We start from the raw sequence: 16,357 nt of genomic DNA, 5'->3' as shown, positions 1-16,357 counted from the left end.
CGCTGCACTACACAAGTCAATAAGAAGTTTGCTAAGCCGGTTATAGGGGATTGATGATGTCATAGCTCACAAGCTCTAAGCGATGACATCATCAGAAAAGTAATGAGAAGTGAAAATGGAGACATAAGAGCTCACTGATTAATACCCATGACATCATTAATTACTAATCCCAAGAGTAAATGGTGACATCAGAGCTTAAAAGTCGTGACATCATTAATTACTAATCCCAAGAGTGAGTGACGTCAGAGCTTAAAAGCCATGACATCATTAATCACTAGTAATAAAAAGTGGTGACATCAGAGATGAAATGTGTCCTCGTGTAGAGAGCCACTGTGTGGATGCAGAAGTGCCATATTGTGTGAGAGATGACATCATTATTTACTAATCAAAAAGGAAAGTGGTGACATCAGAGCTCACTGATTAAAACTGATGACATCATTAATCAATAGTCATAAGAGAAAATGTTGATGTTGGAGCTCGTTACCTAGACGTGAAGACAACATTAAGTGCGGATAGGAGAAAGTGGTGACATCGGAGATCACCAATTAAAAGTGATGACATCATTAGTCACTGGTCATAAGAGAAAATGATGACATCAGAGCTCACGAACTAAACGTGATGACAAAATGAATCGGTAATTTCAGAAAGTGGTGACATCAGAACTCCCTGACATCATTAATGAGAGCTCATTTAGTCTCACTTAGACGTCCACATAACAAGACCCGTGTACGGATCATGATCCAATGAGTGGCTGTGGGTCTACTGACCTGAACGTCACAGCCTCGTAGAACTATATAAGGTAAAATTTGGGTGAGGAGAGCCGCCAACAGTACATGCAACACAGATGTCTCAATAAGACTTGACCATCAACCTACCAAACGTGGTGGTGAAGAGCAATAGGGGACCCCTGTTCTGGTGATGGAGGCAGCAATTGGTGACCTTGCTGCTCATTACTAAAGTGCTGATGTCAGGTTTACTCAGACATCCGTACCAATCGGTCAGAGCATGGACCACTAAAGCATGGATTGATTATGGTGATCCTGATCTAAGCGAGACAGATTCATGAAGTTTTATGTGGTTGTCATGCTTGGGTCTGGAGACCTGTGGCCGGTCCGTGCATTGTGGTTCGAAATCGAACCAAAATCTATGGACGTCTGTATGAGCCCTTATAAATAAAAAGTGGTGGTCAGCTCTGCAGCCCATATAGACTGTTTTGGAAGGGTTTGATCTTATTGATTGATTCCATTTAATGAGTTTGTTTTTGAATGCTGCCACTGTTGTTCCCCCTGGGTCTACTTGGTTCCCCTGATAGGCAAGGGTCCCAGTGGTGGATCACCATCTATCAGACCTTTATGTCATGTTTTATCAATATGAGGTAAAAGTAAAGGTAAGGACTAGGAGAAATGATCTGATAAAATGCTAACGTCAACTGCCGAAGACCAGAGAATTTTGCGTACAAAAGATAATACCTCCCACAGCCCCATATGAAATTGTATCACAGAGCTGGGAAGTCTTGTGATGGCTCCTTCATTAATGTGTCAGGCAGAAGGTCAGATTAAACAGTGATGTATTTCAAGCTGGTGAGTAAAACAACCCGAGTCATCCCTTTCCAGGATGGAAAACATTGAGGACTTGGGAGCCAGTTAGAACCTTATATTAGGGAATTTCAGTATTATCTTCAGGGTGTTATGATTCTTCACAGATGATCTCCACGCCATGCTGTCAGAATAGAAAGGGAAATGGATGGAAGGTGCTCTGCGCAACGCCTTCTTTTCACTACTTGTTTTAATTTGCCACATGGTGTCCAAATAATATTCCCAAAAAGAACCCCTTAACATTGCCATATGGTCGACTCTACTTGGTTTTTATTGGAGATTGCAACGAAATTAGTATGATTTCATGGGCTTTCTATAGGCCTGTTGCTCTGTCTTCCAATGTTGGAGTACACTGGACACTTGGGCCAGGATATGTGATGTCACTGCATCCAACATGGTGACATCCCATAAGACTAGATGCTCAGCTAAATATTATTTATTTTTTAAGACACCATTGATTCCATGGTGCTGTACATGAGAAATGGTAATATGCAAAATACAAATATAAATTACATTGAATAACAGACAGACACAGAGGGGAAAGGGCTCTCCCTGCCCTTGCGGGCTTACTGTCTACAGGGCAATGGGAAAGGCGATAGTAGGTTAGGGGGTTGTGGTGGTGAGGTGGGTTATTGTAGGCTGTAAGCTTTCTAGATAAGACGCGTTTTCAAGTTCCGTCTGAAACTTCTGAATGTCGTGGATGGAGCACAGAATTCCAGATGATGGGGGGATACTTGGGAGACATTTTGGAGGCGATTGGGTGAGAAATATAAAAGGTGTGGAGAAGAGAAGAAGGCCTTGGGAGGATCAGAGATTACGCGTGAGAAGATGTCGGAAGATTAGTTCGAAGATATTTGGAGGAGACAGAGTATGGACAGCATTGTAGCTCAATGTAGTAGCTTGAACTGGATTCATTGAGGAATTGGAAGCCAATGAAGGGATTTGTGGAGGTGAGAAGCGGAGGAGTAGTGAGGAGAGCGGTGTTAGCAGGAAGACCACTCAGAAGGATGTTGCAATAGTCAAGGTGGGAGATGATGAGGGTATGCACTAGCATTTTACTAGATTCAGGATTAAGGAAAGACGCAGAAGGTGCGGTTTGAAGGACAGGACTGAGTCGAAGCTTACACCAAGGCGGCGGACTTCTGGTACAGGGGAAAGTGTGATGGAATTGTGATAGCTAGATCTGGTGTGTGTGTGTGTGTGGGAGGGGGGGGGTTAGATGAATTGGAGAAAAGATGGTGAGTTCAGTTTTGTCCACATTGAGTTTTAGGAAGTTTAATGAGGAGGATATGGATGATAGACAGTTAACCGTCAAAGATGATGAGCAGAGTAACAAGAGCATCAAGAGTAATCCATTCCAACAAAACCTTGACCTTGGGTCCACGGTTGCGTCATTGACTCCATATGGCATAGGAGGATATGTCTAATTTCCTGACCAATAAAGGGTTATTCTCAACATGATAAATGGTTAAAATTGCATAAAGTTTGTGAAAACAAGCAACTTTTGCAAATTACTTGTTATTAAAAATCTTCATCCTCAAGAAATGTTCTCAATAGTGTCTGACCTCCTGGGCATGTAGACCAGTGTTTACAAACTCTTTTCAATAGAGCTTGTAGGCACTGCTATGAATTACTGAATCTACCCAGCTTCATTGCCCTTAAGTTTGTTTGTATTGTCAAGGAGCACAGAGTTTGAGCAAGTGTTGATGATGCCCTTGGTCCTAGCTGTCAATCATCAGGAGAGCACTGTCACTCTTAAGTAGGAAGCCAGGAGACAGAGGACCTCGTAGAGAATAAAAATGAGGTTTATGATGTCAGCATTATGACATCACTAAATATTAGATGCTCATCTGACAAATCAGGTGAACGTCAACAAAAAGTAATCTACTGTAATGGTGCTTTCAGATGTGGGTTTTCTGCTTGGCTCTATGGAGGTTGAATGCACTTGTCTTGCCTTAATTCTGACAGCTAAATGTTGGGGAAAGAAGGATCGGACATGTTCAATTTCAACATGTCCAATCCTTGGCTTAGTCCAAAAGCTCCTCAACCACATAATAGGGCAACAGATTTAGCATGGGCGCCCCGGAGGTTGTCTTCTAGATGTAGTGCCTGGTGATAATGTATCGGTGGTAGTGATCACGTTGTGAGCCATCTGTCTGCGAATCACACTCGTGGCCGGTGTTCGAGTAACGTTGTGTCTGATAATACCGCGGCCACTTGTGACTGTACCTGTATATTGTCTGCACACAATGGAGCAGATAAAAGTCCGGGCGTAGCAAAGCCGCAGCCACATGATTTCCATTGTGCCTGTGTATATTCTGGATGCGTAATCCTCTTTGTTTACCCAGTTGCGTATTGTGTTACTCCTTTCATTTTGCTTTTTCTGGCTGAATGGGGAAGCTTAATTCAGACACATGAGATTGAATATCAGGGAAGGAAATTACAGTGTGCGCTGCGTCTAGTGGAGGATCGTAGTGGGGGGGGGGTGACTTGCCGCACTTCATATCCTGCCTTTGCAGAACTTACTTTTAAAATATTAAAATTCCTTTAATCCAGCATAGAATAATCCAGAGAGTCTGTTCATCCAGCACTTTGTATCAAAGAATGCCAAACTTATCTGGAATCTTATAAATCCAGAAACAAAGTAATTATGAAGCTTCTCTGATTAACAAATGCACTAGATTTCTATCTATTTGTAAAAAAAAGCAATACAGCAGCCTCTGTACACTCTAAAATGTGTCACCATTGAATATGTGACATTTGGATGCATTACTGCTGTATAGATGATAAAATGAAGGTACATAGCTCACAAATTGACCAATTCTGGAGAGCCCACCAGCCACGACAAGGTGACCTTTTTTTTTGTGATGGGACCATAAACCTAATATTTATCAGAAATGCCTCTCCTGGGCTAAAAGTAACACATATAAAAGGTAGGTAGGATCCAGCACTAATTGAAAACAGCCTCGTGCACACGACCGATTTTCTTGTACAAGTGCTATCTGCGGTTTTCACGGCTAGCACTCATGCCTATGATATTCCATGAGGCTGCGCACATCTGATTTTTTTTCTTTGGACCAATCGGTCCATGGAAAAATTGGAGACATGTCCAATTTTGATTTGAGGGGTTGATTCAAAACCAGTAATGCAATTCAATGGCGCATGAAAAAATCCAGACAGCACTTGGATGTAAGTGTGGTCTGATTTTCACAGACTGACATAAAGGAGAAGGTGGAGAAACTTTTTTTTTTTCTCTCCATGTATGAGGAAAAACTGATCTCGCTCTGATCAGGGTTTGACCAGAATATTTGGTCCGTTTTTCATGTGTATGGCGACATCGGTCATGTGACCCTACCCTTAGGCTGATGGAAAATCAGAATTGAGGTATTCTGGCCAATTCTTGGACTGTTTTAAAACAAAAATGATCAATGTAAATCAAAATTAATATCCCATAGAGGTCTGGATCTGGAATGATACTCAAGATCGAAGTGGAAAATCAAATTACAGGCTGATCCAACTTCAGTGGCAATGCCTCAAGACAAGGACATTTTATTTATTTATATTTATCAGAAATTACTCTCCTGGGCCATCACCTACAATATTAGGGCTCATACTCACTTGCGAGAGGCTTTTACTGCCGCCGGCACTCGGACCCTGGAGCGTGCAGCTACATGTATTTCTATTTAGCTGCACGCTCCGGTCTGAGTGTCGGTGGCAATGCCAGGTTTTCAAGCCGTACGAGTCTCTCGCAAGTGGGCATGAGCCCTTAATGGCCAGTCAGGATCCAGGACTCATTACAATCAGCACTACGGTACATTCAAATAAATGTATTTTTGATCCGGGTGGAAAATGGACTTGGACACATGCACAGCCTATTTGCTAGTTCACATCCACTATTTTTTACATAGACCTCGGAGCCTGCAATAAAAGTCACAACGTGCTACAGTCTTTTCTGATTTATGGACAAAGACGGGTGCATGAAAATAGCAGGCAGCTCCTGCACATGACAATTTGCTGACGTGACTGACCCTAGGTTTATTATGGCCATGTGAACGCAGCCCTAAACTGATGGGAGGAGCGTTCAGCCAAAGAAGAAGGCTCCAAAGCCGCGCATCTTCCATCAGTCTAAAATCGAGGTTCAGACGAGCGTATGAAAAATTGAGACAATTTTCATCCATGTTATCATCAGCACGTCCGTATTTTATGTCCACGTGACGTCCATTTTTATACATCAACACTTTAAAATGAAGATGATCAAATACAGTTTCTTGTGTTAATAATGGTAATGTATCTGTAAAAATTGGGTGCTACACAGATGACCTGTTTGGGACTTCTTTTTTTTTTTTTTTTTGCAAACCCGTACATTTTTTTGAAAACCTTTAGAGAAAGTTCATGCTGCCATTTTTGTCATGCACACCTTTGGTGCATGTGAAAAAGCCATAATTTTAGCAGCTCTATTGAATTACACGGACAGTTCTGTATGATGCGTTCTCGTCTCAACAAGCCCTAGGGCCGTTTTCTTTAATTAGTGCCAGATCATTAAAGTTATAGGCGTTTGGCCCTTGCGAAATGGTTCAGGTCCCATCAAAAGAAAATAGTGTCTGGTGGCCGCACAAGAATTTGGCCATTTGTGCGCTGAGTGTCTGATTTTTACAAGTATAGTCTGTTTGGCAGTAATGCAGTTTACATGACATATATTCAGTGTTTCCTTTGTGTTAGTGCGCACAGTGTCTGCTGCACTCTTTGGTGTGAAGAATGATGGCGCCTGGGCAAAATGTCCGGTGGAGGAAGCAGGTTACTCAGATAAGATTGACCGGTCATTCAGTGCTAAAAGTGAGAAAGAAGGACGAGCTGCAAGTGCACGACCACGCCCCCTGCACTTGGGGCTAAAAATTGAAAACGCATTTGAGAATGGAATAAAGGATTGAAAAAAAGGTTCAGAATGAATCTGGATGTGCAGACTAGATCAGCTGACGGTAGGAGACCCTGCTGTCGAGCGACTTGCAAGCAGCAACAGAAAATCCCATAATTTGGGCAACATTTGGGCCGCTATATCGCAGGTTGGAACGTGACACCTTAGGAAATGATTACATCTGATGCGTAGCCCTGATTTCAGTGCCGCACAACTCATGTTGCCATGTAGACTTAACCTTAAGCAATAGTCTGACTTGCTGAAACAGAGATCTTAAAAATGATGAAGGAGCAAAATCGAATGGCTTTAACGCCTCCAACGCAGATGAATTAGGCCCGACATGAAATGTATGTGGGCCGTGCGGTGCCGGCACGGAGGCTGCGCCGTAACACACTGCACGCGCGGCAGCTTTTCTTCTTATAAGTCTGAGTATTGGAATTTCAATGAATAATTTAGCTGAGGTTTGTGTTTCACTGCGAGGTTAACTTTCAACCCCTGACTACCATCCTTTTCTGTGCGGCTGCATCTCGCTGGTCACATAGGTGTCCTCTGCATGGAGGCGTACAGTGCGATCAGGTTGTAAAAATACTGTTTCCTACATCTGTTTTATACCACCGCCATATTGCTGCAGTATACGGCTAACACAAGGATTATTACCAGCTCTCCCAGTATAGAGAGCTGCTTTTTATGGGAGCAGGGTTCCCAACTGCCTGTTGGAGCAGAAATCGGCATAACAGCATGTGTCACCAAAGGTCTAAACAGCACCACACCTCTCAACAGGTACTGTGAAGTATTACAGTTCATTCCCGTTAATTTAAATGGAACCTAGCTGCAATTCTAGCCACAGCCTGTGGATAGTGGTGGCGCTGTCTTTGAAAAACAAGGCGGCAGTGTTTCACTAATCTGATGGGAAGTGGCTGTGTACAGTAGAATGAGACATTTTCTAGTATGATGCATGTCTCTCACATGGACTACTCCTTCTTAAAATAACGTGATCTTGGTGATCAGTTGCTTGTCAATTGGAGGTTTATATTGGCTCATTTACCCTATTACCCTATTGCCTGATCAGAAGGGGCTTGTTTGCAGCATCTCTCCACTCTGAGCTGCTGAAACCCTTCTACGTTGACCACATGCCTTGGCACCTGTTACGCGACCAATGTTCGCTAGATGTCGCAAATAGGATCGCAACCTCGAGGGTAGTGAAACTGTGACAAGCAAGCACAGGAAGTCCAACCTTGCCAGATATTTGTGTCTCCCCACCAGTAGAGTTTAGACGCATAGGCCCAAAGTTCGCTAGATGTTGCTACGTCACAGTGGATAGGATCACAACTTCGAGGATACTGAAACGGTGTCAAGCAAGGCATAAGAAGTCCAACCTTGCTGTATTTTTCTGTCTCCCCCCAGTAGAGGTTAGATGCATGGGACAGAGAAGCTGCATCGTAGTCAGCCAGAAAGCAGAATGATGAGGGGTGGGTATTATTATCCAAGAGGTTCACCATCCCAGGTGTAGAGAGGGTCACAGATGGGTAGTAAGGATTCTGAAATACCAATCCTACAATTGGGGAGGCAAGCATTGAGGCTGTGGGAGATTATGAGGTGTCACTTGTAAGAGGAGCATGAAGACCTATGTTTGCGTCCAACAATAAGATAAAGAGTTTCCACCCGAGAGAGTGCATGAAGTAGTTCAGCACTAGAGGGGTCTAGAGTGAAAGCTTAGCAATCTGGCCTAAAGTTGACTACTTGGATGTGAAATGTGAGTCCAGCTGAAAGGAGGAGACGGTGTGATTTTCACACCAGTGTCAATGCCAATACATCCAGTACACCACCTCCACTCGACCCTTTAGTCTTCATCCACATTCTTCTAAACATTCCTCTTAATCTGTTCGTTCCCACCCACCCAAACCCTGAGGAGCAGGTAGGGTCACCCATGGACATACTGTACTAGTGGAAAAATCTAATTCTATCCACAATTATAACCTTACAAATGATTATCATTGTGCACTGTAAGTTTAGTGGGTGTAAAAATCTATTGGCGGACAACTTGGCCTTAGAGGATGACAGTCCCTCAACAGTCCATCTGGTCACGTTGTACTCACTCCCTTCCTTCATTGCTACTTTTTCATGAAGGAAAAGGTGGGAATGAAAATGTGTGTTGGCTAGCCTTCGATAATCATGAAAAACAAGTGTCACATTGGCTCTTCTCCACCTTTAGGGACTACACCTTGTAGACCTCTCACCGGAGACAGTCTTATCATTCGAATTTCAGGAATGTTTTGAATGGAAATGGACTGAGACCTGAGGACAGATATATAACATGAAGTTATTATTCTTCCCTAGATGTAGATATGCATTAACTTACATAGAATTATTTTCAGTTGTGGCTGTGAGATGGTAAAGTAGCGATAACTGTAGTGCGAGAAAGTGGTGCCTTGAGAAATGTGCTCAGAATTGTCAATTTTCCACTCAAGAAAATACAAATAGGCAAATTGGCACACTAATTGTTGTATGAGCTGCTAGGAAGTCCCAAGTGAACGGCAGCTATCCTGTGTCATTTTCACTATTGTCATTGGTCCTGTGCTTTGCAAAGGCAGCAACCAACATGACAAAGCTCACCATGATGAAGCAAGTTGTCATGAAGGTGTTGGGATTTTGGGCACTAACCAGGTCCCTACGACTAGGGGCGTCCTGGTCTATCCCTGTTCTCTGGATTACTACTGAAGGTGGAGACGTCAGGGTTCTCGTGCCTCGCTATGCTCCTATGTCTACCCTGATGTGTCCTACCTATGGTAGTGGAAGCTGAAATATATTGGAACACACTAGCCAGACAAACAAGGGAAGACAAACAGGGATAAAAGAAAATGCCAACCTTAAAAAATAATCTCACCAAACAACAGAGTGGGACACAGGAGATTAAAATAAAGGAGAGACCAAATCGGAGAGGATGAGGACACAAACAAAACTCCAAGCAATAATCTCCTGAACAAATCTTCAAACTCCAACCAAAAACTGCACCTCCAACTCCAGAACCACGCAGTAAGAGGGGAGTGGCCAACACTGAACAGATGAGACAATCCAAGCATGAAAGCTCCAGGAGCTTCAACTGAACAGATTATCCCTTGCACTGCCAGCAAGAAAAAGCCTGCACTGTTTAATACGCATAGTGAAATACTTCTAACCAGTGCAGGAGTGCGTGAAACCAGACACCGCGGTTGTCTGGCCTCTCTCTATCGCAGTATCCCTGTGACACAAGCTTCGACATCCTGTCACTTGCCCATGCAGAGTATAGTATCGCGGCTGCCATGCTCTGCATAGGCAGAAACTGAGATGGCAAAGTCTGTGCCGTGCTTTTCCACAACTTTCATGTATCTCTCACTTGTGATTGTGTTAGAGGAAAGGCAGAGACCTGCTGGGGAAGCTGGCCCAAATAAAAAAAAAAGGTGAAAAAAAAAGGTGTCCCATGTAAAAAAAAAAACAAAAAAAAAAAACTCCACTAAAGTTAGAATAAACTTTAAGAATTTAGATTCTTTTTATAACCCTAGCAAGGTTAGGGATAGTGCTAGGGTTAGGTTTAGTGCTAGATTAATAAAATCACTAACTAAAATACCCACAAAAATTCCAAAAAAAGGTAATATAAACATGTGAAACTTTTTTTTTTAAATTTTGTATAAGATTTCAGCAAAAAAAGAAATTATCTCGAGGGTCAAAGGGCAAATGACAATTAGAATTGCAATAAATTTGCTTGGAGGATAAGGATTTAATGCTAAATGCTGGACTAATTGTAGGGACACGGAGAGCTAATGGTCCACGGGTCAGAGGGAGCAAAGTACCAGCCGACACCAGCGACCTACACTATGGGCACCCCTACTATATAACATACATCCTATATACCATATATTAGAATAACAGAACATCCTATATATTATGGTCACACTGCATCCTCTATAACTAATATTATAATAGCGGTATATCCTCAATGACCCATGATGCATACTATGAGACTTGTATTGATGATTCCTGCACGGTGTTTTCCAGGCTGGAAGTGATGGAGAAAGTATCGGGAATTGTCCTTTCTCTCAGCGCCTCTTCATGATCCTTTGGCTTAAAGGAGTCGTTTTCAATGTCACCACAGTCGACCTGAAGAGGTAGGAACTGAGCAATGGATGTGGCCGCAACTACGGCTGAGCGGGAGGGTTTGGCCCATAGTATGAAAAGTTATGGGATGTCTTCTTTATGGCCTCCCCGCCTCTGGGTAAATATAGAATGAGCTGAAAGTCATCAACAGACCATTATGTCATATCTCTTCCATATTGTAGAAAGCCAGCGGACCTACACAACCTCGCCCCGGGCACACACCCGCCCTTCCTGACCTATAATGGGGAGGTGAAGACGGACGTCAACAAGATAGAGGAATTCCTGGAGGAGTCGCTGGCACCACCAAGGTAAATGTCATCTATCCATCTACCGTATCTATTATCTATCTATCTATCTATCTATCTATCTATCTATCATCTACAGTATCTGTCTACCGTATCTATTATCTATCCATCTATTATCTATCTATGTATCTCTCTATATATCTATCTCTCTGTCACCTCCTCTTTGTGTGCTTTCCCAGCTTGTCACTTGTCTTTTCCTCCTGATCACATTGTATTATTATGTGTTTGCTCTGTATCTTTCTTCTTTTCACTACCATTGAGCAGAGCCCTCACACCCGCCTACTCGCTCGCACCTGCAGCCGACAGACCCAGACACGATTGTTCTTCCCTTCTGACTACAATTAGCAGTACGGACGGATAACCCTGTGAGGCCCCTACACTAAGAATACAGACAGTAAACCCAACAAATCTGCATATACACAGTGTATATCAAATATATACAACATTTAATTTCCCATTTTTCTGTTCCGTTTGTAATAGTTTGCTTCCGAATTTTTGACAAAGTGTCACATTGAATCAATACAGGCATGTGTATGTACCTTGTTCAAAAAATGAGAGAAGAAATTAAAAACATTGTAATTAATATTAATGTATCCATATTCTGCAGTGCTGTATGCCTGCTCAACTGTGTGAATAGAATCGGTGATAGTGTACCTGGATGGTGTCATCAGAGAGACGACAATAACAAAGACATGGAGACAATGGTTCCCGTCCATTGTTTGTTTAATCTTTAAGAACAATAGTCACATAAAGGCAAAGAAGGTGGCAAAACATGTTCATGTGAAGGAGGCTGCTGATTAGTAGTGTACGCATGAAAGAAAGAAGAGAGAGAGAGAGAGAGAGAGAAAGAACAGAGAGAAAGAAAGAAAGAGGGGAAATAAAGAACAGAAAAAGAAAGGAGAGAGAGAAAAAAAAGAACAGAGAGAGAAAGAAAGAAAAGAGAGAAAGGAAGAAGAGAGAGAGAAAGAGAAAATAACAGAGAAAGAGAAATAGAGGGGAAAGAAAGAAAACAGATGAAAGAAAGAACAGAGAGAAAGAAAAAAGAACAGATAGAAAGAAAGAGTGGACAGAAAAAAAAGAACAGAGAAAGAAAGAGGGGAAAAAAGAGGGGAAAGAAAGAACAGAGAAAGAAATAACAGAGAGAGAAAAAGAGTGGACAGAAAAAAAGAACAGTGAGAGAGAAAAAGAAGGCGGGGAAAGAAAGAAAGAACAGAGCGGTAGAGAGAAAAAGAAAGAGGGGAAAGAACAGAGAGAAAGAAAGAACAGAAAGAGAGGAAAGAGAACCGACGGAGAGAGAGAGAACAGAGACAGAAAGAAAGAGAACAGAGAGAGAGAAAGAACAGAGAGAGAGAAAAAAAGATTAGAGAGAAAGAACAGAGAGCGAAAGAAACAGTGAAAGAAAAATTCTATAAAGATACCATAGCAGCCCAGCTCCCATTGTAGTGCCCACCTGAGCATCCTGGTGCAGGACATATCATGATCCGCTCACATGGCCGACATCCCCGATTCCAAGGCGATCCCGCTGTCCGCTCTGTCAGAGGAGGACACGGTGATGGATCTGAAGCATTCCCTGAAGTGCCTCCATGGTTCCGTCGCAATCTCCTCCTGAAATTACCTCATTTCTGGTCAGCTTCCAGCACGTCACTTCCGGTAGAATGTTACGTGCGAGTTTTAAATTGCTCCTTGGGGCTCCGCTGTGTACTCCTGTGTCCCGCGGGGAAAGTAAGCTCCCGGCTGGGGCAGTCTCTCTCTCAAAATCGGGACTGTCTCACTGGATCCGGGATGGTTGGGACTCGGGAGGTTTAAATGCTCCCCAGCATACACCTCGTACACGCACGGCTCCGCTTTGTATGCCTCATACACACATGGCTCCACTCCGTATACCTTGTACACGCGGCTTCACTCCGTTCACCCCCGGCTCTGCTCCGCTCCATACTCAAGGCTCAGCTCCGTACACACAGGGCTCCGTTCTGTACACCTCATACACACACGGCTCGTCTCCATACACCTCGTACACACACGGCTTCGCTCCGTACACCTCGTACACACACGGCTCTGCTCCATACACCTTGTACACACACGGCTCTGCTCCATACACCTTGTAAACCGCTCCTGACCCCACACATAAGTACACACACTGCTCTGCTACATCCACCTTGTAAGCCCCTCCAGACCCCACGCATAAGTACACACACAGCTCTGCTACATCCACCTTGTAAAACCCTCCTGACCCCACACAAGTACACACACGGCTCTGCTACATCCACCTTGTAAACCCCTCCTGACCCCACACAAGTACACACACGGCTCTGCTACATCCACCTTGTAAAACCCCTCCTCCTGACGCCACAAAAAGTACACATGCGGCTCTGCTACATCCACCTTGTAAAACCCCTCCTGACCCCACAAAAGTACACACACGGCTCTGCTACATCCACCTTATAAACCCCTCCTGACTCCACAAAAGTACACACACGGCTCTGCTACATCCGCCTTGTAAACCCCTCCTGACCCCACACAAGTACACACATGGCTCTGCTACATCCACCTTGTAAAACCCCTCCTGACCCCACACAAGTACACACATGGCTCTGCTACATCCACCTTGTAAACCCCTCCTAACCCCACACAGGTACACACACGTCCCTGCTACATCTACCTTGTAAAACCCCTCCTGACCCCAAACAAGTACACACACGGCACTGCTACTTCCACCTTGTAAAACCCCTCCTCCTGACCCCACACAAGTACACACACGGCTCTGCTACATACACCTTGTAAAACCCCTCCTGACCCCACACAAGTACACACACGGCTCTGCTACATACACCTTGTAAACCCCTCCTGACCCCACACAAGTACACACACGGCTCTGCTACATCCACCTTGTAAAACCCCTCCTGACCCCACACAAGTACACACACGGCTCTGCTACATCCACCTTGTAAAACCCCTCCTCACCCCACACAAGTACACACACGGCTCTGCTACATCCACCTTGTAAAACCCCTCCTGACCCCACACAAGTACACACACGGCTCTGCTACATCCACCTTGTAAAACCCCTCCTGACCCCACACAAGTACACACACGGCTCTGCTACATCCACCTTGTAAAACCCCTCCTGACCCCACACAAGTACACACACGGCTCTGCTACATCCACCTTGTAAAACCCCTCCTGACCCCACTGTCCCACACACATAAACTTTACCTCATCCAGACCAGCACCATAATGAGGAGCGACCAGCACAGCAGAGTCCTGCTGCCACCCTGATCATGTGACCCCTGACTCCTCCCCTCCTGTGACCTCATCACAGGTCCTGTGTCGGCGCCGCACACAAGATTACAGCCGAAGGAAGCGATGATCATTGCTGGCTGTAAGGGGCTGCGTTACTGCGTGGGTCCCTCGTGGAGGGCGCAGGATGAGGTCAGTACATGGGGGGCGTGGCGGCGGCCAGCGAGTATCCCAGACAGCGTGAGTGGGCCCTCCCATCTCGCCAGGGCCCCGGCTGCCGGGTGCTGACGCCGGCCCTGCCCGGGTCAGTCACGATACCTCTCTCCAGTTACTTGTGTTAACGCAGGGATCCCTGTCGGTCAGTCAGTACGCCGTCCGTTTCCAGACACTGGCTTCCGAGCTCGAGTGGCCTGATAAAGCACTCATCCCTGTGTTCTGGAGAGGGTTGGCTGAGCATGTCAAAGATGCTTTATCTACCAGGGAGGTCCCTACAAGCCTGGAAGAGTTGATCGCGATCTCCATCCGTATTGACTTCCGTTTTACGGAGTGAGGGCTGGAGCGTACTCAATCCAGACAGAAGCTTAGGTCGGCTCCCGACTTCTCTGAATTTCTGGAACCTCCTGATCTGGAAATTTTACCTCCTGAGCCCATGGATGTGTCTCGTACCGGTCCGAAACCGCGTCCGACACAGGGCATCACTTGCTGCTACCTGTGTGGACAGTCGGGCCACCCGGCTAACAGGTGTCCGCAGCGGTCGAAAAAACGATCACCTCCAGTGGCAGTTGGTGGAGATCTACCTAATATGAAAACTTTCTCCTCCAAACTGGTATTCTGAGGGACGTTAGATAGCGGTGCTTCCACCTGGGAAGTAGAGGTCACAGTGGACTCTGGGGCAGAAGGAAACTTTATGTCTTCAGCCTTCACCCAAAAACACGCCATTCCACTGGTGCCACTTCCTCACCCCGTGACCGTTAGAGTGGTCAACGGATCTACCTTACCATCTCGGGTTACCCACCAGACAGCACCCCTGGGGTTCTCAATCTCCCCGTCTCATCGCGAGACGTTGTCCCTGCTCATTATGCCTAAGGGCATCGACCAGGTGCTTCTCGGACTCCACTGGCTCCGTTGCCATTCCCCTCATATAGAGTGGTCCTCGGGGAATATACTGGGCTGGAGCAAGGACTGTGTGGGAAGGTGCATGGGGGGCAGTGTCCAAGTAGCCTCTGCAGAGGTGCCCGTGGATCATTCCACGCCCCTCACTGGGAATCTGGAGTCCATGGTTCCAGTCGTCCCTGAGCCAGTGCCGCTGAGCAAGACCTTTGTCCCTCCTCACCTGTGGTCCAAGGTTCTCACGTGGGCGCACGCGTCCAGGGTGGGTGGTCACTTTGGTTACAAGCAGACCACAAAACTCCTGGCTAGCTCTTATTGGTGGCCGCACAGGGCTCGGGACACTAAAAAATATATTCAGGCATGCGCCTCTTGTGCTCGGAGTAGCTCCTCTAAACAGAGGCCGGCTGGGTTACTGTTTTCCTTACCGGCGGCAGACCGGGCAATAAGAGTTCGCGACAGTCTGGGTCGCACCCCGCATGTCACTCAAATCTCTAAAATGAGAATGAAGACGCCCGCCGACACACTTCGGCGCCCCGCTCCAACTTCGGCTCCTGGCAACTTAGCCATCCCTGACGCCTTCCACGTGTCCCTTCTCAAACCGATTCACATGTCCCGGTTTTTCAAGTCATCTGCCGGGACATCAGGATGGTCTTCGGACGAGCCTGAGGCCTACACCTCTGCGGGACACAAGGTGGTACGTGGCAAAAAACTTTGCTTGGTGGGTTGGAAGGCTCAGGAGGGAGGGGGCCCTAGGGGGGGTAATGTTAGGCGTCGGATTCCTGCAGCTACACAACAGGAATCCAGAGCCTCACATGCTGCTCTGCAGCAAGTCATTCCTGAGGCTAAGTTCCTCTGCCGCTCCACTGAGCATGCTCACGAGACGATCTCCCATTGGAGGTCGGGAGTCACGTGCTCAGGTCCTTCTCCAGATCTGATTGGTCCATCTCAGAGATCTGGAAGGTCCCGGCAGCACACGGCTATAAAAGGCCCGCATGGCCGCTTGGCCATGCGCTAGTATAGACTCTTCTTGCTAGATGTGTGAATGGTGATGGATGTATGACTCTGGT

At 45.6% G+C, this 16,357-nt stretch overlaps 1 protein-coding gene across 3 annotated transcripts in view; it reads left to right on the top strand.

Moving 5' to 3' along the window:
* CLIC5 (chloride intracellular channel 5) overlaps positions 1 to 16,357 on the top strand; it is a 158,574-nt gene that overhangs the window by 99,925 nt on the left and 42,292 nt on the right. For all 3 annotated transcript variants that reach the window (XM_073586537.1, XM_073586536.1, XM_073586538.1), the window contains exons 2-3: positions 10,540 to 10,649; positions 10,821 to 10,946. In XM_073586537.1, the coding sequence (XP_073442638.1) occupies positions 10,540 to 10,649; positions 10,821 to 10,946 (236 nt within the window). The remainder of the gene's footprint in view (positions 1 to 10,539; positions 10,650 to 10,820; positions 10,947 to 16,357) is intronic.

The sequence above is a fragment of the Dendrobates tinctorius genome, unplaced genomic scaffold (genome assembly GCF_039654945.1).
Source record: "Dendrobates tinctorius isolate UK_male_01 unplaced genomic scaffold, ASM3965494v1 ptg000093l, whole genome shotgun sequence".
Taxonomy (NCBI): domain Eukaryota; kingdom Metazoa; phylum Chordata; class Amphibia; order Anura; family Dendrobatidae; genus Dendrobates; species Dendrobates tinctorius.
This window is presented reverse-complemented; position numbering and strand designations above follow the sequence as displayed.